The sequence below is a fragment of the Phoca vitulina genome, unplaced genomic scaffold (genome assembly GCF_004348235.1).
Source record: "Phoca vitulina isolate PV1807 unplaced genomic scaffold, GSC_HSeal_1.0 scaffold22, whole genome shotgun sequence".
Lineage (NCBI taxonomy): Eukaryota > Metazoa > Chordata > Mammalia > Carnivora > Phocidae > Phoca > Phoca vitulina.
In genome coordinates, this window is record NW_022589725.1 from 45,221,676 (window position 1) to 45,244,946 (window position 23,271).

At 37.8% G+C, this 23,271-nt stretch overlaps 1 protein-coding gene and 1 long non-coding RNA gene across 5 annotated transcripts in view; one reads left to right on the forward strand and one right to left on the reverse strand.

The window, feature by feature from the left end:
* The window catches only part of LOC116641756, a 268,059-nt gene that overhangs the window by 179,215 nt on the left and 65,573 nt on the right, over positions 1-23,271 (reverse strand). The gene's annotated exons all lie outside the window — the stretch shown is intronic.
* LOC116641754 (sulfotransferase 1C4) lies at positions 1,119-13,732 on the forward strand. Of its 2 annotated transcripts, XM_032419669.1 has the most exons (7): positions 1,119-2,177; positions 4,813-4,938; positions 5,783-5,880; positions 6,405-6,531; positions 6,746-6,840; positions 9,892-10,072; positions 10,966-13,732. In XM_032419669.1, exons 1-7 carry the CDS (start codon positions 2,009-2,011, stop codon positions 11,079-11,081), a joined length of 912 nt encoding a protein of 303 aa, XP_032275560.1. In that variant the 5' UTR covers positions 1,119-2,008; the 3' UTR covers positions 11,082-13,732. The 2 variants fall into 2 exon arrangements, with proteins under 2 accessions (XP_032275560.1, XP_032275561.1); XM_032419670.1 differs by lacking the exon at positions 4,813-4,938.

Here is a 23,271-nt window from a genome sequence, read left to right on the forward strand (position 1 = left end):
TCTGGCTGCAGTTCTGTAGGAGGTGAAGGCCCTCATGGGATGCTGTAAAGGTTTGCGTGGAAAGGGCTTTAAGCAAAAGTGAAATTCCTGATTGCTCGAAACAGAATGGATTCTAAAAAAGCCTAGGGCAAGAAAGATAATCCAACAATAATTCTCTGACATTGATTGGGTGTTCTGCAATTCAATTCAGTTTTGACACTAACTACCTAGAGTTAGTGCAGACCCCAAGTTAAGGGCAAAGTTATTCACAAAACTGCCCCCACTTCAGATGCCACTTCAGATGTCTCCACAAGTCTTGGGGACCATCTGCACTTCTGAGAAACCAGCTATAAATTTGGAGCTTCCCATGACCCCTTAGGTTCAACAAATCACTAGAATGAATGACTTACAGAACTTGCTGAAAGCACTATACCTACAATTAGAGTTTTATCCTAAAAGATTCTGATCAGGAACAGCCAAATGGAAGAGGTACCCAGGGCAAGTTCTTGATAGAGAGGGAACACAGAGCTGCCAAGCCTTCTCCCCATGGAATCTGAGTATACCACCTTCTAAGCACATAAATGTGTTCACCAACTAGGAAGCTCCACTGAGCTTCAGTGAGCAGTTTTATTGAGGTCTTACCATGTCATTGGCGGCATGCTTGGACTCGGTCTCTAGCCCCTCTCTTTTCGCTGGAGGTTGGAGATGGGACTGAAAATTCTAACCCTCTAATCACCTGTCTGATCTTTCTGGTGTGGCCAGTCTGTCCTCTGAAATTATCTAGGGGGGCCATCAGGAGCCACCTCATTAGCATAAACAGGAATAGTCTAAAGGGACTCATTATGAATAATCACTCAGGAACTTCCAAGAGTTTTTGAAACTCTGTGCAAGGAACCAGAGACAAAGTCCTATATATTCCTTATATCACAGTAAGAGACAAGAAAACTAGGTGGGTGACCTGTAATATTTAGCAGTTAAAAACTAAAAGGAGGAGCACGTGGATGGCTCAGTCAGTTAAGCATCCAACTTTTGATTTCGGCTCAGGTCATGGTCTCAAGGTCCTGAGATCACGTCTGGCATAGGGCTCTGCACTCAGCAGAGAGTCTGCTTGAGATTCTCTCCACCTGACCCTCCCCCAACTCATGTACACGTGCTCACTTTCTTTTTCTCTCTCTCTGTCTAAAATAAATCTTAAAAAAAAAGAAAAACCTAAAAGGAATCTGGCCTTGTTTTAGAGGTGGCCAGCAGAGAAGAGGTAATGGTTGAAACAGGAGAAGAAAATTCAAGAGGGAACCAGAAATGGTTCCAAGGAAAAAGCAAGGAGTTGTCTGTGTCTCTTTTGCTTTAAATGAGACATGCCTGTTTTGATACTGACACTGTACAGCCTACAAAAGGAAGAGAACCTTCTCTAATAGAGCGTATTTTATTTTACTCTTAAAAATAACAACACTGACCCTTCCAGATATTTGTGCTAGGAGATTCAAATCTAGGACCTTCTTGCCAAGAGCCCACAGAAATTTCCCTTCAGCCTTTCAAGGAAGTTATTCTATATTGCTATCTAATTCCATGAGCAAATTCTCTGTAAATTTTTAATTAGCTTAAAATTCACAGAAGAAACAATTAGTGAATATCTGTAAATTATTTTATGAACACAAAGATGAAAAACCTAAACAACATGGCACTAACTCTTGTTAAACTGACACAGATGAGCAGGACTGAACATGGAACATGACACAGCAGCCAGGATTTGGGAGGGCCTCTGGTATTACATCATAGCCTGGATGGGAGGAGGGCTGGAGCTCATTAAGAAAACGCCTGTGTACAAAGGCCTAGACCGTAGTTCTGAGCTTCCTGGAACTTGGGCTGGCAGACCTGTATCTACTTTCCGCCTTGACTGCCGGCCATCCCCAGACTGTCCAGGAAGAACTTGCAGTCTGTTTTGCATTGTCTGTACAATAAACAGAATTCAGCTTTGTGCTGATTGAGCAGTAACATTTTATCTGGAGCAGTACTCTGATTTCTGACACTAATGGCCTTAAACAAAATGGAGGATTTTAAATTTGATGGAACAGAGCGCCTACCTGTCGACTATGTGAAGGGGATTCTGCAACCCACACCTACCTGTGACATGTGGGACCAGATCTGGAACTTCCAAGCCAAGTCTGATGATCTGCTTATTGCCACCTATCCTAAAGCAGGTAGGTGGAAGGGGAAGTGGGGAGCTGAAGAAGAGAATTAGGAAGGTGAGTGGGGAAAATATTAATAATGAAATAAAGACTGATCTGGGTTGGAAAATTGTTTACTGGACAGAGTGATATGGCTAAGTCAAATCACTTGTGGAAACTGAAACTACAGAAAAAAATATTAAAATAATGCACAAAATTTTAAGAATTTAATTCTTCCTATAATGTACATATTTTTTTACTTCCCCAGGAGAAAGTGACTCAAATAGCCAAGAACTAACGGGCTAGATTTGATTTGTTTGTTCCCAATGCAGGCCCTTATTGCAGATCCTGTAAAAAACTGCTTTGTGTGTGTAAGCTAAAAAGGGGATCCTAAGGCTGGCTTGGGGAAGAATTACGGGAGCTTTGGTCCTGCATTGCTGATTTCACCTCAGCAGCCTCCAGAAGCCCTTGTTCAGGGTCTGAGAACTACTCTTTTGATTTCTATCTTCCCTTGTGGTATGTTGTGAACCTACTTCCTTGTTTCAATAATCAGTTTAACAAAAGTTGCTGTAGAAGTAAGACTTCTTGAGTTCAGCCACTGTATCATAAAAATTTCAGGATGAGCAGGGAGAAATAGTTCTCTGCAGATATTTATGCATATCTACATATATACTAAAAATACACTATTCAATTCACACCCAGATTGCATATACATTTGGTCTTTGCAAAATCAAGCTCCCTGTCAATAACTCCTCTTACACACACACAGATGTTCACATCGAAACACACACATGTGCACACACACCAAAAACTCTAAATCTAAGCATTTCTGAGATTGTATGTTCAAACCCCTCTTGAGTCTTTATCTCTAATGATCCTGATAAAAGACTGCCAGCAGATGGGAGTCTTAGACTCTCATTTATCCATCAGTTTCATATTGGTCCTAATTTTCTAATCTTACTCATCAAGAGCCTGCTCAGGATTAAACTTTCCTAATGTGAACGTAAAAGTAATCACTGGTGAGGATCACATCTCACAGTCTTAATTTTGTCCACAACTCTACTTTATCATCATTTCAGTACATGTTTACATCATTTAAGTATAATGTTTAAAAATTAATCTTTTCTCCACCTGCCAAATGTGAGCAGTAAGATTTAGTTCATTTAAGGTTTTTAGGGTTAGGGTTAATAAGGCTTGAATGACCCAAATAACACACTCAAAAAAAAAAAAAAATGCTTGCCAGCTAATGTAACATTTAATCATAACTAAAACCTTACCCATTAATAAAAGTTATATTTATTAGAGGGAAGAAGAAATAAGCATAGACAAAAAATGTGGTTTACACCTAAATTTTTAAAAAGAATAATAAATACTCTGGGAATGAGCCAAGAGAAAAATATATTATAAAATCACTGATTTCTAGAGGATGAATTGAGAAGTCATTCCATTCATCCCCAAACCTCTAGCAACACGTGAACCTGCCCTAATGTTGGCTGGCATTAAATGGCTGTAAATTCAGAGTGAACACATAAAATCAGTACAAAGAGCTCTCCCTTTGATTAGATAGCTAAAGAAATATTAGTCCTTTATCCTGTAATGAAAGAGTTGGTGCCAGAAATTATTAGAGACCTAACTCATCTAGGATATAAAATGTAATATTTTCATTGTTTCCTGACTTATGCCCTTCCTGTAGGACTAAAAGCACTGAATTGACAGTATGAGAAAAGGCATCTGTAATGAGAGCTGGTGTTAGAGAATATAGGAAGATCAGCCCATATCCAGGATTCAGAGAACCATCCTAAAATTGTCAAACATCTTCCCGACATGGATTTGTCAAAATATCTGGTACAACAGTTCCTCATCAAAGTCTGAAGATTCATTTGGTAGGAACTATATTAGTCTGAATCAGGCAGCACACAGAAACTGACTGAGGCTGGGAGACAGAAGCCATTCTTCCAGTGGCTTCTTGAGTTCAAGGCACTAGGCAGCAAAATGTGGTATGGCCTATGCAAAATTTCTATCTGTTGGAGCTACCATCAGTGTTACCACCTCAGGAAGAATGACCTCTACCTCTCTTCCACCTTCCAATGCATTTCATCAGCAGAATCTAAATACTATTCAAAATCTTAGTGGTAAAGAAGTCTAGGGAATATACTTTTTAGCCTTTCAGTCCCTGAGATAAGGGGAAAATTGAGAAACAGTTGAAAATGGATACTAATGATCAATATCAAGCCCAGGTAATAATCATTCATTTGTTCATTCAGCCAACACATATTAAATACCTCCTATGTGGCAGCCGCACACTATGTACTTGTGAAACAGTAATCACATAGTGATTACTCTCCAGGAGATTATAATCAGGTGAGAAAGACCTTTCATTCTATCTTAGAACAACGCAGCTACATCAATAGGAAATCCAAATTAATGGTTGTGACAGGCAAAAAAATGAACTGCATATTTATCAATATAATATCCACTCCAAATTGCAACCTTTGTATAAAAAATTCACATTATGATAACACAAGACATAAATAAAAAATGATGTTTTCTGAATTCCACTATAAACCTAGCTTTAAAATTCAGAGAGATGTTCTAATAAGTATAATCATATTTTAAGAAATGTAATATACTAAATGTCTATGCATCATCATCTTACATGTGGAATAAGGAACAACATGGACTCAGGAAATAGTGGACTTAATACAAAATGAAGGTGATATTGACAAAAGTCAACGAGCACCTACTCATGTACGAATTCCTTTCATCGAATGGATAATCCCATCCATAGGATCTGGTAAGTATCAAATAGCCACACTTGACTAAGTGAAGTATATACACTAAGTGAAATATACACTTAGCATTTTTGCTATCACATAGCCCTCTCAAAATTCTAGGCATTCGGGGCACCTGGGTGGCTCAGATGCTTAAACGTCTGCCTTCGGCTCAGGTCATGATCCCAGGGTCCTGGGATTGAGCCCCACATCAGGCTCCTGACTCAGCGGGGAGCTTGCTTCTCCCTCTCCCTTTGCCTCTCCCCATGCTGGTGCTCTCTCTCTATCTCTGTGTCTCAGATGAATAAATAAAATCTTTTTAAAAAATTCTAGACATTAAAGCTGAAAAAAACTAATAGAAAAGACATAAGAATTAATATAAGCAAAAAAAAAATTAATATAAGCACTTTGAAAAACTAGAAAAAAATTAAATTCTAGGCATTCAAGCAATTACTAAGGAATTCTGTGACTTTGCATTTTTTTAACTATGTCTGGCCATTGTTGTACTGCAGACATTTTCTAATGGAGTTACTGCTTATACAAAAGTAAGTTAAGTTTTTATTCTCTGTTAGAAATTAATTTTATTCCACAAGGATGAGTCCAAGTAAAATAATTTCATGGTGGAAGAGTTTGAATTTTTTAGGTTCTTATTTATCTAGTTTCTTGTTTGTTATGGTTAAAAACTGTTCCAGCTTAAAAAAAAAATCATTTATAGGCTAGAAATATTCTCTCTGATCAAATTTACAGTTATAGTGCTCTCACAGATGGCTTGAATTGTTCAATTGTTCCTAAAATAGTAATAATGGAAGCAGCAAGATTTTGAAGCAAATAGAAATAGTGGGAAGTGATCAAAAATCAATTTTACAGGTTTGGACCAAGCTAATGAAATGCCCTCACCACGGACTCTGAAAACACATCTTCCCATCCACTTGCTGCCACCATCCTTCATAGAAAAAAACTGTAAGGTAAAAAGCAAAAGGAATTCACAGTTTACTCCTTAGAACAACCCTAGAGTGGTCTTCAATTTCCTCTTAAAACAGTTTACTTTTTGGAGCACCTGGGTGGCTCAGTTGGTTAAGCATCTGACTCTCGGTTTCAGCTCAGGTCATGATCTCAGGGTCTTAAGATCAAGCCCCACATCGGGCTCCATGCTCAGAGTGTGGTCTGCTTGAGATTCTCTCCCTCTCCCTCTGTCCCTCACCTCTCTCTCTCTCTTTCTCAGAAACAAATAAATAAAAAATCTTAAAAAAAAAAAAAAAAAAAAAAACTTCCCTTGTTAAAGAACAGAGAGTCTATCTCTTCACAATAATCAATATGCAAATTGATTTGAATCCTTTTCAAGTCCCACAAAAACCAAGATCATAAGAATACAGCATCAGAAAATCTCATCTGTATGGAATGTATCCACTTGAACATAATTTGTATGGGTAATAACTATATATAAGTCTAATCCTATTTTTGCTTCTTTCCCTCCTCCTGCCATTCCTAGATAATCTATGTAGCAAGAAATCCAAAGGACAATATGGTATCTTATTACCATTTCCAAAGAATGAATAAAGCTCTTCCTGCTCCAGGAACCTGGGAAGAGTATTTTGAGAATTTTCTGGCTGGGAAAGGTAAGAGAATTCAGCTTTGCTTCCTTCCTTTCTCAAAATCCTCAAACACTCTAAAAGGAAAGAATCATTTCCTTAGAACAGCCAGGGTTCTGCCTGCTTTACTGTGAAGAAATCATCAGTGTGATACTCTCCCTCTCTTTAGAAACTCTCCTTTCAGTGGAATATTTGTTGGACTTCTGTTATTCATTACCCTGTTTTTCATCCCTCCTTGCAGTGTGCTGGGGTTCTTGGCATGACCATGTGAAAGGATGGTGGAAAGCCAAAGACCAACACCGCATTCTCTACCTCTTCTATGAGGACGTGAAGAAGGTGAGGGGCAATGCTATCTAATGTGTTCCCATTGGACCATAAGACATTTAGGTAATAATATATGGACCCCACTGGGGACTCACAGATTGAAACAGGGAATAGAAAATGCTGCATTTCATTAGCTACTCCTCCATGCATCAAAGCATACATGGCATATCATGAGTTTACGTATCACATAGTTTCATCTCTAATTTCCTGGTGCTCCCCAGAGTATATCCCATATGGTACACCTTTTCCAGATAGGCAAAATATGAGTGATACCTTTTTTCCCCTTTCATGTCTATTTTAAAATTCTGTTTAGAAAGGAAAACATTTTCTAGTACATTTTGGGTTTTTTCATTAGTACTTGAGAAATGTCATAATTTCAAGAAATGGTTTAAGAAGTTAGGGTGTAATGGAAAATACTAATGATTTAGATGAATTCAAGTTCTGGCTTTACCACCTACTGGCAATTATTCTTGGTGAGGACACTTAATATCTTAGAAACTTACTTAATTTCCCTAAATGCAAAAACTAGGTAGTAATATATACTCTTCCAAGATTTAATATGAGGACTAAATAAGATGATGTTCATGGGAGTTACTATATAATATATATTATCATTATACTACATAGTATATATAATGATATACCATCATCATGTTATAAATGATAATATGCTAAATACTATCTATGACTTAACTAAATACAGGGATCCACGAAAATTACAGTCTTTGTTCTTCAATTTATCATTGAAAGCCTTGGTACTCAAAAGGTGGTTCATAGGGGCACCTGGGTGGCTCAGTCGTTAAGCGTCTGCCTTCGGCTCAGTTCATGATCCCAGGGTCCTGGGATCAAGCCCCACATCGGGCTCCCTGCTCTGCGGGGAGCCTGCTTCTCCCTCTCCCCCTGCTTGTGTTCCCTCTCTCGCTGTGTCTTTCTCTGTCAAATAAATAAAAAATCGTTAGAAAAAAAAAAGGTGGTTCATAGATGAGCTGCATGGGACTCTCAGAGACCGCATCAGGCCTGCTAAGTCAGAATGTGCACTTTATAAGATGCCTAGGGTATTTATGGGCACATTAGTTTAAATGCACAACTCTTAAGTTCAGTCACTGCTGGGCCTCATCTAGTTGTTTCTACAGATCATCAAAAGAGTGAAACAGCATAATTTTTCTATTTTTTTAGTTGAGATATAATAGACATTTAACATTGTATTAGTTACAGGTGTACAACATGATTTAATATTTGTATATATTGTGACATGAGTACCACAACAAGTCCAGTTAACATCTATCACCACACATAGTTACAGAATTTTTTTTCTTGTGATGAGAATTTTTAAGATCTATTTTCTTAGCACCTGTCAAATATACAACACGGTATTATTAACCATAGTCACCATGCTGTACATTACATCCCCAGGATTTACTTACTTTATAACTGGAAGTTTGTATCTTTTGACCCCCTTCACCCATTTTGCCCACCCCAACTGCCACCCCCCACTCCCCACTTCTAGCAACATCAATCTCTTCTCTGTATCTATGAGTTTAGTTGTTGTTGCTTAGATGCCACTCTATAGTTTTTTCAAACAGAAAAAGTTGGACATATCCCTATTTTAGTGCAAAGAGTTATCTACTCACAGAATTCTAGATTTAGATACTCAGTTAAATATTGTGGCAGGGAGTTGTATGCTATAAGGGGGGAGTTTCCCTTTCATGAGTAGATATGAGAAACTGAGGAAGCCACAGAAGGAAGGGTGCTATTAAACTCAGAATAGGAAAACTCCATGTAGGTGATGCTTGTCTACCATATGTATCATAGCAGTGTCAAAGAAAGATATGTCACCAGGAATGATGCCCTTTTAACAAGGTACATCCTAATGTATTATGAATGCCACAAAGAAACTTTATTGAGCAGGTAGTCTAACCTCAGAGTCCCTAGAGCCCTTTTAAATATTTCTGTGATCATGTTCTGGAATGTCCCCTGAATAGTCACACAAAGCTCAATATTCTCACCACTCTTGCTGATTCCTAGTCTATGTGAGGCCAATTAAATTAAGTACTACTTTTGACATAGAAGCTTTTAAAGCAGAAGACACAGTTGTCAGGCTAAACCTTTCCACTTTCCTTCCCATACCACTCCTTTCAAAGGTAGGGACTTCCCATAGCCACAGCTCCTCAGGGTTGTGTGTCCCTCTAATGAGGAGACATTGGAAATGAGCTCCTCTCAGGGATATATAAACACCTGAACATGCTGGGTAGTAGACTTACTAGCCATGGGTGCCTCTTGAGTACCTCATGGGTGCAAAATAGTCATCTCTCATTTTCTTGCTACCATTGACTGCCACCACTGAGATGGTCTGGGACATTTCTATCAATGTCATAAATAGGAGACACCCTCATTAAATTGTCTGCCCCTATGCTTCTGCAATGTCTTTGTTCTTATCATCAGTCTATGGACTCTCTCTGATACACATTTGGCTGACCAAGACTCCTCCCATAACTGACTTGCATGGGACACTTGGGCATAGCTCTTAGCGAAGCATTCTCCATGCACTGCATGTCATTGTATAGTGAATGTTTCTCTAATAACACTCAGTTTTTGCTTCCATGTTAGAGCAAGAAAAGCTTAGTAGTTCCAGTTAATAAAAAAGAGAACAATATGGGCCATCATGTTAAAATGAATCATTTCTGGATAGTTTGAGTATTTGTGAGAGATTTTTTTTAAGATTTTATTTATTTATTTATTTATTTATTTATTTATTTATTTGAGAGAGAGAGAGAGAGAGTGCATGAGAGCAGGGGGATGGGCAGAGGGAGAAGGAGAAAATCTCAAGCAGACTCCACACTAAGCATGGAGCCCAACAGGGGGCTCAATCTCACAACCCTGAGATCATGACCTGAGCCAAAATCAAGAGTTGGATGCTTAACTGACTGAGCCACCCAGGTGCCCCTAAGATTTTTTTTTTTATTTTAACTCATGACATGTTACTGATTACTATTATTAATTCATTTCAATATTCTTTTTAAACCAATTATCTTATATCAAATCTTCACTTTACTCTCATTATAGAATCCAAAGCATGAAATTCAGAAGGTGGCAGAATTTATTGGGAAAAACCTACATGATGAAGTCCTAGATAAAATTGTCCATCACACCTCATTTGATGTTATGAAGCAGAACCCAATGGCAAACTATTCATCGATTTCTACTAAAATCATGAACCACACTGTTTCTCCATTCATGAGAAAAGGTTTTTATACTTTCTTTTGCCCAATCTTTCACAGCTTTGAGGGAGTTTTCTGTGGCTAAGAAAAATAAGATCTATAACAAATGATTCTGGGAAAAGAAGTAGGAAACCAGGAATGAAATGAAAACAATTAGAGAGTGAGGTGTGGTGTCTACATCCAATTCCTTATCCTTCCTTTCTCTCCAGAGATCTGGCTGACAAGGTGAAAACACAGAATTAAGTCAGATGGGGTAAAGAATCCATTTTATAATGGGTTTATAAGGGCTCTATGCTATCAGATTTATCCATTCAAAGATACTGAGTGGCTACTATGTATCAGGCACTGTTCTAGATAATGTTCAGAGCAGTGAACAAAACACAGAAATTTCTTCCCTCATGAACATTATATTCTAGCCACAAACAAAATAAACAAGAATACCCAGGATAATAGATGATGGTAAGCACTATGGGAAAAAAACAATCTGCAGAAAGGTAACAGGGATTACAATTGGAAAATTTGGGGGATCTTCTTTTTTGGTTTTCTTCCTCAAAACTGTACCTTGAATTCTCCCACATACAAGCCCTTCTCAGTGGGCCTATAGATGGAAACTACAGGCATAAGCACCTACCACACTTCGATGTGCAAAGAGGGCAGGAGAAAAAGAAATCCCCACAGGCCTGCTGTTTTAATTGTGGTAGTTTCATTTCCCCCATTAATGTGACTCAGTAGGCAATGGGCTCTCCTTGTTCCACAAATCAGATAAGAAATTCTTCTTCCCTTCAGAATGAAATTGACAGGTTAGCAAGAGGAATATTTTGTCCAATATTGCCCCCCTGGAAAGTAGAGTAGAAATATTCACACAAAAACAGGAGAGTAGAGAAATGCAAACTGACTCTCTCCCACATGACTGTTTCAGGGACAGTTGGAGACTGGAAGAATCACTTTACTGTTGCTCAGAATGAGAGATTTAATGAAGACTACGAGAAGAAAATGGCTGATACCAATATAACTTTCCACTTCCAATTCTCATAAAAAAGAAAAGAACCATAATTTTTTAGTTTGTTACCTAATTTATTGGTAATAATCAATAAAACTTTATTACCCAGACCACATGATATTGGATTCAGGTTCTCAGACTAGTTGATTATTGTGTTTGCTTTTGTTCACTCTTTAAAAAGTAGGGATAAAGCTAGCAGAGATTGGGGGCAAGGTGGAGAGTGAGAGCAGGATGGCAAAGTGGAAGGAAGGAAGTTCAATAATTACTGTTACAATCATGTATGGCATCATTGTTGATTATCACTATATTTAAGTTTTCTACAGATCATGTGTTTGTTGACATATTTTAAATGCTTCATTCCTTATATAAAAAAACACTAAAGTTTTCAGAGTAAGTGTTGGTTCAGGCTAACTTTCCAATGCATCACTAACCATCAAGTGACTCTGTTTCCCCATGAAACTTTCCAATTCACCTCAGTGTTCTTACTATAATACATCTATCCCTATCTCTTACCACATCCTATATACTTAAGTCTCTCTCTCTCTCTAGCCAATGCTATGATTGAGTCTTGGAGTCATATCTCGACTCACCTCCTTCCAGTGCATCCACAGCAATATCTGTCAGTTTTACCTGTACAGAGTCTCATTTGTATAGTCACCCTTCTAGTTCAGAAAACTTTTACCTCTTATCCATACTAGTATAAGCTTCCTAACTCATTTCTCTGTTTCTTGTACATCTACCAGGGTTACTTTCCTAAAACAAGATTTTGATTATATTTCTCTTTAGCTCTAAATAACTTCAGTGATTCTGAATTTTTACTGCCTGAAAGATAAATCCCATGCTTTTTAGCTATCAATTCAAAGGCAGCTATAATGGTATGATATGGTGGAGCTCATCTTCTAAACCACTTTCCTAGCTTAATTTCACCTTCTAGACCGCTTCCACACTTCAGCAAATAAGCCTACTCACTGAGACCTGATCATACCTTGCAGGTTCCTATCCTACTAGTTTTATTTTCACCATGTCTCCATCTGAAATTTCCTTTCCTTTCTTTCTACCTATCCAAAACATATAATACGCTTCAATGACCAGCACAAGTGGTTCATTCCTCCTGCAAATACTGAAAGCTGAAGAGAGCATTTGCTTTTCTTTTTTTTAAAATCATCATTAGTTTTTGATGTAGTGTTCAACAATTCATTAGTTGCTTATAACACCCAGTGCTCATTACAACACAAGCATTTGCTTTTCTGAAATCCTATACACTTGGTATAAGTATTTTGTGATTAAGATTAAAGTATATTATATATCTTGCATGTATATATTGTCTCTTTTATGCTTATTAAAATGTTTGTTTTTTTCTTCAAGATAGAAATATTGTATATATTTCACTGCACATCAAACAAAATATGACAAGCACAAAAATTAGTAACTGAAAGAATATATCAGTCAAGGAAATTCTAAAAAGCTAACTTTTTATATTTTAAGTAGTCCCTATAACAGCTATCATTTATAGCTGCTGTCCAGTTACTAGTTACTAGCCACATGTGGCTATTTAAATTAATTAAAACTAAATAAAATTCAGTTACTCATTTTCACTAGTTAAATTTCAAGTGCTCAGTAGCCACACATGTCTAGTAGCTATCACTTGGACATTAAAAAACATTTCTATCATCAGAGAAAGTTCCATTGGATAAGACATTTTATTTTTACAATCCTTTGAATATGGCATTATTATCTCAATGAGAAAACTAAAAGTAAAGTTCAGAGATATTAGTTAAGTTACTCAAATAAGAAATATTGGCATTTAGTTTCAAACATAGCTCCAATGGTTTCCAAATTTGCATTTTTAACTGCTAAAAATAGAGCCTCTTCCTTCCTGTTCCTGCCACTGTCTAATCACAGGGTCATTATGATCACCGCTAACTAAAGGCTGCTCAACTCAGACCCCAAACCAAAACCAACCAGACCGGCATCAAACTGTCAGCCATTCCCCACCTTGATCAAGTGAAGCTTAACAATAGTCTACTGAATAGCTAAAGCATTCCCACTGTCTACATGCTCTGAATTAGACAGAGCCCAAAGCCGACAATAGCCTCCCACTTGACATCCACCACATGTGTCCAGTCTGAAATCTGTCCTTTATACCTTTATATCTCTAAGGTTCCCCCTGAAATTGGGTAAAATTTCTGCAGACCCTTATCTGAATGCAGTGCCTTCTGTGGCTGTGTTCAGTTCTCCCCTCCCAAAGCACCACTCCTCCAAGACACCAAAATCCATGCCCTGCCCTGCTGCCTCACATAGACAACTCAGGAGAAGGGGTCTTGTGTTCAGCCCATGGCTCTTGGACTTTTGACCTTGCACTCAAGCTGCTATCTCTTACTTTCCTCCAAACCACCTATATAATCTTGGCAAGCAAAACCAACCTGTATATTTTGGTTACTTAGCCCTAGCCCCAAAAAGACCAACTCAAACTGGCCTTAACTTGGCCTCTCCCCTTCAGTCTTTCAAAACTAGTGATTAGCATAATATATTCTAGATCTAGTCAACATTATTTCCATTTCAGCAGAAAATTACAATAATGCATTTAGGCTTTGTAATCCTTCTGGTACATAGAATCTACCAATACAGAGTGCACATTCTGTGTTGTTTTGTTTTGTTATGTTTTGTTTGAGGGAGAGAGAGTATGAAGGAGGGTCACAGGGAGAGAAAGAAACTTTAGCAAGCTCTACACCCAGCATGGAGCCCAACATGGGGCTTGATCTCACAACCCTGAGATCATGACCTGAGCCAAAATCAGGAGCTGGACGCTTAACCAGTGGAGCCACACAGGCACCCTGCACATTCTGTTTTAGCACATGTGAGCAATAACCTTTAACTCCTGTGAAGGAATATTAGGTTTAAATCAAGAAAATATTAAGGAAAATCAAACTACATGTATAGAGAAGAAAGAAGTAAAATAGCTCAAAAAATCAGTATTATAATTCTATATAAAACATTAAAAAGAACACATATTCTTAGCAATGTTAAGAGACAATTTGGTGTGAATGAATCATGCTACCTGGCTCCTGTCTATTAGTAAACTACCAATAGAAACATAATTTTTAAAATAAATACATTTCAGGCCACCCTGGGTGGCTCAGTCAATTAAGCATCCAACTCTTGATCTCAGCCCAGCATGGAACCCACTTTAAAAAAAAAAAAATAATAATAATAATAATAATAATTAATAAATAAAATAAAAATAAACACATTTCACACCAATTCAAACTTAAATCCAGTGTTAGAGAAATAAAAACTCACCCTAGGATTAAAAACACCACAATAAAATAGGAAATTAGAAAGTAAATGGTTTCTATCTCCTCAGACTCAGAACGCTAATGAAAAAGGCAGTATACTTTGAATGCCAGATTGAAGGACACTGAGAACAAGGTAAATACCACAGATTACCACAGCACCAGAGAAGCTATAGCATGAAAGATACCAAGGTGAGCAAGAGATTACAAGTTCTTAATAAAAAATAGTAATAAAAAACTTTAACTGGGAAAGCATACCAACAAGACCAGAGAAGTCATATTCCCAGAAAAGGCATGAGAGTGCCCCAGAGTTTTTAGCTAGACTGATTGATAGAGGCCTTCCCTTGTACAAAGCAAATCTATAAAGACTGGGAGAAGTGACAGTTTTTTTCAAATGCCTAAATCTCAACATGAGATCACAACACATAAAAAGAAATAGAGAAACATGGCCAATCAAAGAAACACAATAAATCTCCAGAAATAAGTTCTGAATAAACAGATATCTATGAATTACTGGACAAAGAATTCAAAATAACCATCTTAAATATGCTCAATGAGCTAAAAAAAAAAAAGAACACAGAAAGCCAACTAAATAAAATCAGCAAAACAATGCATGAATGAAATAAGAATATCAAGAAAGAGACAGAAACTATTAAAAAAAAAACTTAGAAGAAAGAATCAGTGAACTTGAGGAAAACAAGTCAGAAGAGCAAAAAAGAAAAAAAGTATGAACGAAAGCAAAAAGAGCCTAAGTGACTCATGAGAGATCATCAAGAACAATGTGGAAGTCCTTTAATATAGCCCCAGAAGAATAGAATAGAGAGTATATAATTTTTATATATAAGAATAGAAAAACCATCCTTCAAAAGTGAGAGAGAAATTAAAAATATTCCCAGATAAACAAAAGCTGAGGGAATTTGTTACCATTAGATCTGTTCTGCATGATGAAATGAAAGGATGCTAGACAGTAACTCAGAGACTTATGAAAAAATAGATCATGTGTTAGACCACAAAATGAGTCCCAATAAATTTAAGAAGACTAAAAGCATATCATGCATCTTTTCCAAATACAGCTGTATGAAACTAAAAATCAATCACAAGAAAAAACTGGAAAAAAACACAAACACTTGGAAGCTAAACAACATGCTACTAAACAGCCAATGGGTTTATGAAGAAATCAAAGAGGAAATAAAAAAAAATACATAGAGACAAGCCTCTTGGACAGCAATATGCAAAAGAATGCCATCAGACAGCAAAAAGAAATAAAAGGCATCCAAATCAACAAGGAAGAAGTCAGACTTTCACTATTTGCAGATGATATGATACTCTATGTAGAAAATCTGAAAGACTCCACCAAAAAATTGCTAGAACTGACACACAAATTCAGCAAAGTCACAGGATACAAAATCAACATACAGAAATCTGTTGCATTTCTACACACCAATAATAAAGCAGCAGAAAGAGAAATCAAGGAATTGATCCCATTTACAACTGCACCAAAACCATAAGATACCTAGGAACAAATCTAACCAAAGAGGTAAACGATCTGTACTCTGAAAACTATAGAACACTTACAAAAGAAATTGAAGAGGACAGAAAGAAAAGGAAAAATATTCCATGCTCATTGGAAGAATAAATATTATTAAAATGTCCATACAATCAAAAAAACTACACATTTAAGGCAGTCTCTATCAAAATAGCATTAGCATTTTTCACATAGCTAGAACAAACAATCCTAAAATTTGTATGGAACCACAAAAGACCCCAAATACCCAAAGCAATGTTGAAAAACAAATGTAAAACTGGAGCCAGCATAATTATGGATTTCAAGCGATATTACGAAGTTGTAGTCATCAAGACAGTATGGTACTGGCACAAAAACAGACCCATAGATCAATCGAACAAAATAGAAAACCCAGAAATGAACCCACAACTATATGGTCAATAAATCTTTGACAAAGCAGGAAAGAATATCCACTGGAAAAAAAGACAGCCTCTTCAACAAATGGTGTTGGGAAAATTGGACAGCAATATGCAAAAGAATGAAACTGGACCACTTTCTTGTATCATACACAAAAAAATTTTTCAAAATGAATGCAAAACCTAAATGTGAGAGAGGAAATGATCAAAATCCTTAAAGAACATAGGCAGCAACCTCTTTGACCTCAGCCACAGCAACTTCTTAATACACATGCTCCACAGGCAAGAGCAAAAATGAACTATTGGGACTTCATCAAGATAAAAAGCTTCTCCACAGCAAAGAAAACCTATGGAAGGGAGGTTGGTGGGGGATGGGCTAAATGGGTGATGGGTATTAAGGAGGGCAGTTGTGATGAGCACTGGGTGTTTTATGTAAATGATGAATCATTAAATTCTATTTCTAAAACCAGCATTACACTATATGCTAACTAACTAGAACTTAAATAAAAACTGAAGCATTAGGGGAACCTGGGTCGCTCAGTCAGTTAAGCATCTGCCTTTGGGTCAGGTCATGATCCTGAGGTCCTGGGATCGAGCCCCACATCAGGCTTGTTGCTCAGTGGGGAGCCTGCTTCTCCCTCTCGCTCTGCCCCTCCCCCACACTCGTGTGCACTCTCTCTCTCTTTCTCTCCCTCAAATAAACAAATAAAATCTTTAAAAAAAAACTGAAGCATCAAAAAAATAGATGGAGACAAATGAAAATGAAAACACAATGGTCCTAGCTAATATCAAACTCAATGACAGGATACCTTTAGGCTAAGATCAGAAACAAGGCAAAGATGCCCTCTTTCACTTCTATTCAACATGGTACTGGAAGTTCTGACCAGAGCAATTAAGCAATGAAAAAAAAGGCATCAAATTGGAAAGAAAGAAGTAAAATTATCTCTGTTTAACAATGATTTGATCTTATATATAAAAATTCCTAAAAATTCCACATAAAAACTATTAAAATTGATAAATGAATTGATCAAAGTTGAGAATAAAAAATCAATACATAAATATCAGTGGCATTTCTATACACTAACAATGAGAAACCTGAAAAGTAAATTAGGAAAATAATTCCATTTACAGCAACATCAAAAAAGAATAAAATATTTAGGAAAAACCTTAACTAAGGAAGTGAGACAAAATGAAAACAACAAAACACAGTTAAAAGAAAATTTAAAAGACATACATAAATGAAAACATATTCCATCTTCATGGATTGGAATTCCTAAAACTGTTAAGATGTCAGTATTATCCCAAGCAACCTACAGAGTCAGTGTAATCACTATCAAAATGCTGATGACTTTTTTAAATTTAAATTCAATATCCCAAGCAATCTAGAGAGTCAATGCAATCACTGTCAAAATCCCGATGATTTTTTTAAAATTTAAATTCAATTAGCCATCATTAGTTTCAGATGTAGAACTCAGTGATTCATCAGTTGCGTATAACACCCAGTGCTCATCACATTACATGCCCTCCTTAATGCCCATCACCCAGTTACCACATCCCCCCACCCAACTCCCCTTCAGCAACCCTCAGTTTGTTTCCGAGTCAAGAGTCTCTCATGGTTTGTCTCCCTTTCCGATTTCTTCCCATCTGTTTTCCCTCCCTTCCCCTATGATCCTCTGCACTATTTCTTATATTCCACATATGAATGAAACCATATGATAATTGTCTTTCTCTGACTGACTTATTTCACATAGCATAATAACCTCCAGTTCCATCCACATCGATGTAAATGGTAGGTATTCATCCTTTCCGATGGCTGCATAATATTCCATTATACCACATCTTCTTTATCCATTCATCCATCAGTGGACATCTGGGCTATTTCCATAGTTTGCCTATTGTGGACATTGCTGCTATAAACATTGGGGTGCAGGTGCCTCTTCAGATCACTACATTTTGTATCTTAGGGTAAACACCTGGTGGTGCAATTGCTGGGTGGTAGAGTAGCTCTATTTTTAACTTTTTGAGGAACTTCCATACTGTTTTCCAGAGTGGCTGCACCAGCTTGCATTCCCACCAGCAGTGAAGAGGGTTCCCCTTTCTCTGCATCCTCACCAACATCCATTGTTTCCTGACTTGTTCATTTTAGCCATTCTAACCGGTGTGAGGTGGTATCTCATTGTAGTTCTGATTTGTATTTCCCTGATGCCAAGTGATGTGGAGCATTTTTTCATGTGTCTGTTGGCCATTTGTATGTCTTCTTTGGAGAAATGTCTGTTCATGTCTGCTGCCCATTTCTTTACTGGATTATTTGTTTTTTTGGGTATCGAGTTTGATAAGTTCTTTATAGATCTTGGATACTAACCCTTTATCTGATATGTCATTTGCAAATATTTCTCCCATTCTGTGGGTTGGCTCTTTGTTTTGCTTTTCATAGCAATAGAACAGTCAATGCTAAAACTTGTATGGAAATAGAAAAGATCAAATAGCCAAAGCCATTTTGAGAAAGAAGCAGCAGCTGGGGGCATTACACTTCCTGCTTCCAAATTATATTACAAAACTATACTAATCAAAACAATATGGTATTGCCAAAAAAATAAAGATAAATGGAACAGAACAGAGAGCCCAGAAATAAACCTACACATAAATGGTCAATTAATTTACAAAAAAGAAGCCAAGAATATACAATGGGAAAAGAATAGTTTTTATAATAAATGGCACTGGGAAAACTGGATAGCCCTATGCAAAAGAATGAAACTGGACTGCTATCTTACACCCTATACAAAATTCAGATCAAAATAAATCAAACACGGGGGGGGTGGGCAGAGCAAGATGGCGGAGGAGTAAGAGACCTGGATTTTGTCTGGTCTCAGGAATTCAGCTGGATAGGGATCAAACCATTCTGAACACCTACAAACTCAACAGGAGATCGAAGAAAAGAATAGCAATAACTCTCTGAACAGAAAAGCGACCACTTTCTGGAAGGTAGGACGTTTGGAGAAGTGAATTCCAGGCGATATTCAGGAGGATAGACAGCCGGGGAGGGGGCCTTCGTCGGCCGCTTCTGGCAAGTGATAGAGCCGCAGAGCACAAAATCGGAACTTTTAGAAGTCTGCTCTGCTGAGGGACGTCACTCCAGGGGCTAAGCGGGGGGGGGGGGGGGGGGGGGGGGCCGGGGGGGGGGGGGGGGGGGGGGGCGGGGGGGGGGCAGGACCCTGTGGGACACTGTGGTCTCAGGACCCTCGGGGTCACAGAAAGACCAGGGGTGCCTGAGTGTGGCAGAGCTCCCAGGTGTGGGAGCGGGGAAGCCAGCTGCAGAGACAGAGCCGAGGAGTGGGATCTCAGCTCAGGGTTGTCATAAACTGTGATCCGTGCTACAGTCCAGCCACTGCTCCTCCAGCAGGGACCCAACAAGTGGCAAATCAGGGAGACTCCACTTCCTCCCCCAGGAGGAGCGGTGGGGGAGTGCACCACAGGGATCTGCGGGGTTTGGAGACCACGTGGGGTCAGGTGCCAGAGATAGAAATGCTCGGTCACATGCCGGGTGAGCATGGAGTACTGCCGGAGACCAGGGAGACGGGAGTGATTGACTGCTTTTTTCTGGGGGCGCACTGAGGAGTGGGGCCCCGAGTTCTCGGCTCCTCTGGGGCAGAGATTGGGAGGCTGCCATTTTCACTCTCATCCTCCAAAGCTGTATCGAAAGTTTGTAGGGAACAAAAGCTCCCGAGAGCAAACCCAAGCAGATTACGGAGCCCGGACAGCAAGAGCAGGGCAATTCGGCCTCCCGCAAAGACATTTGGGAACCACGGCAACAGGCCCCTCCCCCAGAAGATCAGCAAGAACAGACAGCCAAGACCAATTTACTGATCAATGAGAACGGCAGAACTCCAGAGCTAGGGAAATACTGCACATAGAATCCATGGATTTTTACCATGATTCTTTAATCTTTCAAAGTTATTTTTTTTAACTGTCTTTTTTTTTTTCTTTTTCCCTTTTTCAAACAACATCTTATCAATCCCTTTTTTAAAAAACATTTTTTTCATTTTTAGGTCATATTCTATCCCTTCATAGTAGCTACCCTTATTTGTGGCATATATATATAAGTTGTTCTCTCTTTAAAATTTTGAGGTAGTTTCTTCTAACAGATCAAAATATACCCTAAATCTCTAGTGTATGGCTTTGTTCTAGTCTCCTGCCTGATCACATTCTCTCCATTTTTTTCTTTTCTTTTTTTTTCCGTTCTTCTTTTTTCTCTTTTCAAACAACTTCTTATCTTATCAATTCCTTTTATAAAAATTTTTTATATTTTTCATCTTTACAGTCATATTCCATCCCTTCATCATATCAACCTTTATGTTTGTACATATGTAAGTTTTTCTTTCTTTAAAATTTTGGGAGGCACTTTCTTCTAACAGACCAAAATACACCCAAAATCTAGTGTGTGCAACTGATCTATGCACCAGCCTGATCATATTCGATCATATTCTGTTTTGTTTGTTTTGTTCTGTTTTTATTTTTTTTATCTTTTTCTTTTTTTTTTTTTTCTTTTTCTTTTTTCTTTCTTTCCCTTTCTTTCCCCCCAGTTTCAGGTCTTTTCTGAATTGTTTAGAGTATATTTACAGGGGACGTTGTTACCCTGTTAGCATTTTGTTCTCTCATTCATCTGTTCTCCTTTGCACAAAGTGACAAGATGGAAAAAATCACCTCAACAAAAAGAACAAGAGGTAATACTGACTGCCAGGGACCTACACAATACGGACGTTAGTATGATGTCAGACCTAGAGTTCAGAATGATGATTTTAAAGATACTAGCTGGGCTTGAAACAAGCATGGAAACTATTAGAGAAAACCTTTCTGGAGAAATAAAAGAACTAAAATCTACCCAAGTTGAAATCAAAAAGCCTATTAATGAGGTGCAATCAAAAATGGGGGGGCTAACTGCTAGGAAAAATGAGGCAGAAGAGAGAGAATCAGTGATATAGAAGACCAAACGATGGAAAATAAAGAAGCTGAGAAAAAGAGAGATAAACAACTACTGGATCACGAGGGCAGAATTCGAGAGATAAGTGATACCATAAGATGAAACAATATTAGAAAAATTGGGATCCCAGAAGAAGAAGAAAGAGAAACAGGGGCAGAAGGTATATTGGAGCAAATTATAGCAGAGAACTTCCCTAATTTGGGGAAAGAAACAGGCATCAAAATCCAGGAGGCACAGAGAACCCCCTCAAAATCAAAAAAAGTAGGTCAACACTCCGACATCTAATAGTAAAACTTAGGAGTCTCAGAGACAAAGAGAAAATCCTGAAAGCAGCTCAGGAAAAGAGATATGTAACCTACAATGGTAGAAACATTAGATTGGTAACAGACCTATCCACAGAGACCTGGCAGGCCAGAAAGGACTGGCAGGATATATTCAGAGCACTAAATGAGAAAAATATGCAGCCAAGAATATTATATCCAGCTAGGCTGTCATTGAAAATAGAAGGAAAAATAAAAAGCTTCCAGGACAAACAAAAACTAAAGGAATTTGCAAACACGAAACCAGCCCTACAAGAAATCTTGAAAGGGGTCCTCTAAGCAAAGAGAGAGCCTAAAAGCAACATAGACCAGAAAGGAACACAGACAATATACAATAACAGTCACCTTACAGGCAATACAATGGCACTAAATTCATATCTTTCAACAGTTACCCTGAATGTAAATGGGCTAAATGCCCCAATCAAAAGACACAGGCTATCAGATTGGACTAAAAAACAAGACCCATTGATATGCTGTCTGAAAGAGACTCATTTTAGACCCAAAGACACCCCCAGATTGAAAGTGAGGGAGTGGAAAACTATTTACCATGCTAATGGACACCAAAAGAAAGCTGGGGTGGCAATCCTTATATCAGACAAATTAGATTTTAAACGAAAGACTGTAATAAGAGATAAGGAAGGACACTATATCCTACTTAAAGGGTCTATCCAACAAGAAGATCTAACAACTGTAAATATCTATGCCCCTAACACGGGAGCAGCCAATTATATAAGGCAATTAAGAACAAAAGCAAAGAAACACATTGACAACAATACAATAATAGTGGGAGACTTTAACACCCTCCTCACTGAAATGGACAGATCATCTAAGCAAAAGATCAACAAGGAAATAAAGACTTTAAATGACACACTGGACCAAATGGACTTCACAGACATATTCAGAACATTCCATCCCAAAGCAACGGAATACACATTCTTCTCGAGTGCCCGTGGAACATCATCCAGAATAGGTCACATCCTAGATCACAAATCAGGTCTCATCCAGTACTAAAAGATTGGAATTATTCCCTCCATATTTTCAGACCACAATGTTGAAACTAGAACTCAATCACAAGAGGAAAGTCAGAAAGAACTCAAATACATGGAGGCTAAAGAGCATCCTACTAAAGAATGAATGGGTCAAGCAGGAAATTAAAGAAGAATTAAAAAAATTCATGGAAACCAATGAAAATGAAAACACAACTGTTCAAAATCTTTGGGATGCAGCAAAGGTAGTCCTAAGAGGAAAGTATATAGCAATACAAGCCTTTCTCAAGAAACAAGAAAGGTCTCAAGAACACAACCTAAACCTACACCTAAAGAAGCTGGAGAAAGAACAGCAAATAAAGCCTAAACCCAACAGAAGAGAAAAAATAAAGATCAGAGCAGAAAACAATGAAATAGAAACCAAAAGAACAGTAGAACAGATCAATGAAACTAGGAGCTGGTTCTTTGAAAGAATTAACAAGATTGATAAACTCTGGCCAGACTTATCAAAAAGAAAAGAGAAAGGACCCAAATCAACAAAATCATGAATGAAAGAGGAGAGATCACAACCAACACCAAAGAAATACAAAAAGTTATAAGAACATATTATGAGCAACTCTATGCCAGCAAATTAAATAATCTGGAAGAAATGGATACATTCCTAGAGATGTATCAACTACCAAAACTGAACCAGGAAGAAATAGAAAACCTGAACAGACCTATAACCA

What these genes read in the sequence shown, in the direction of transcription:
- LOC116641754 (XM_032419669.1), top strand. Translation starts at nt 2,009, where the DNA reads ATGGCCTTAAACAAAATGGAGGATTTTAAATTTGATGGAACAGAGCGC. An exon ending in TCATAGAAAAAAACTGTAAG is followed by an intron (nt 5,881 to 6,404) that starts GTAAAAAGCAAA and finishes TGCCATTCCTAG; the next exon opens with ATAATCTATGTAGCAAGAAA. An exon ending in TCTATGAGGACGTGAAGAAG is followed by an intron (nt 6,841 to 9,891) that starts GTGAGGGGCAAT and finishes CTCTCATTATAG; the next exon opens with AATCCAAAGCATGAAATTCA.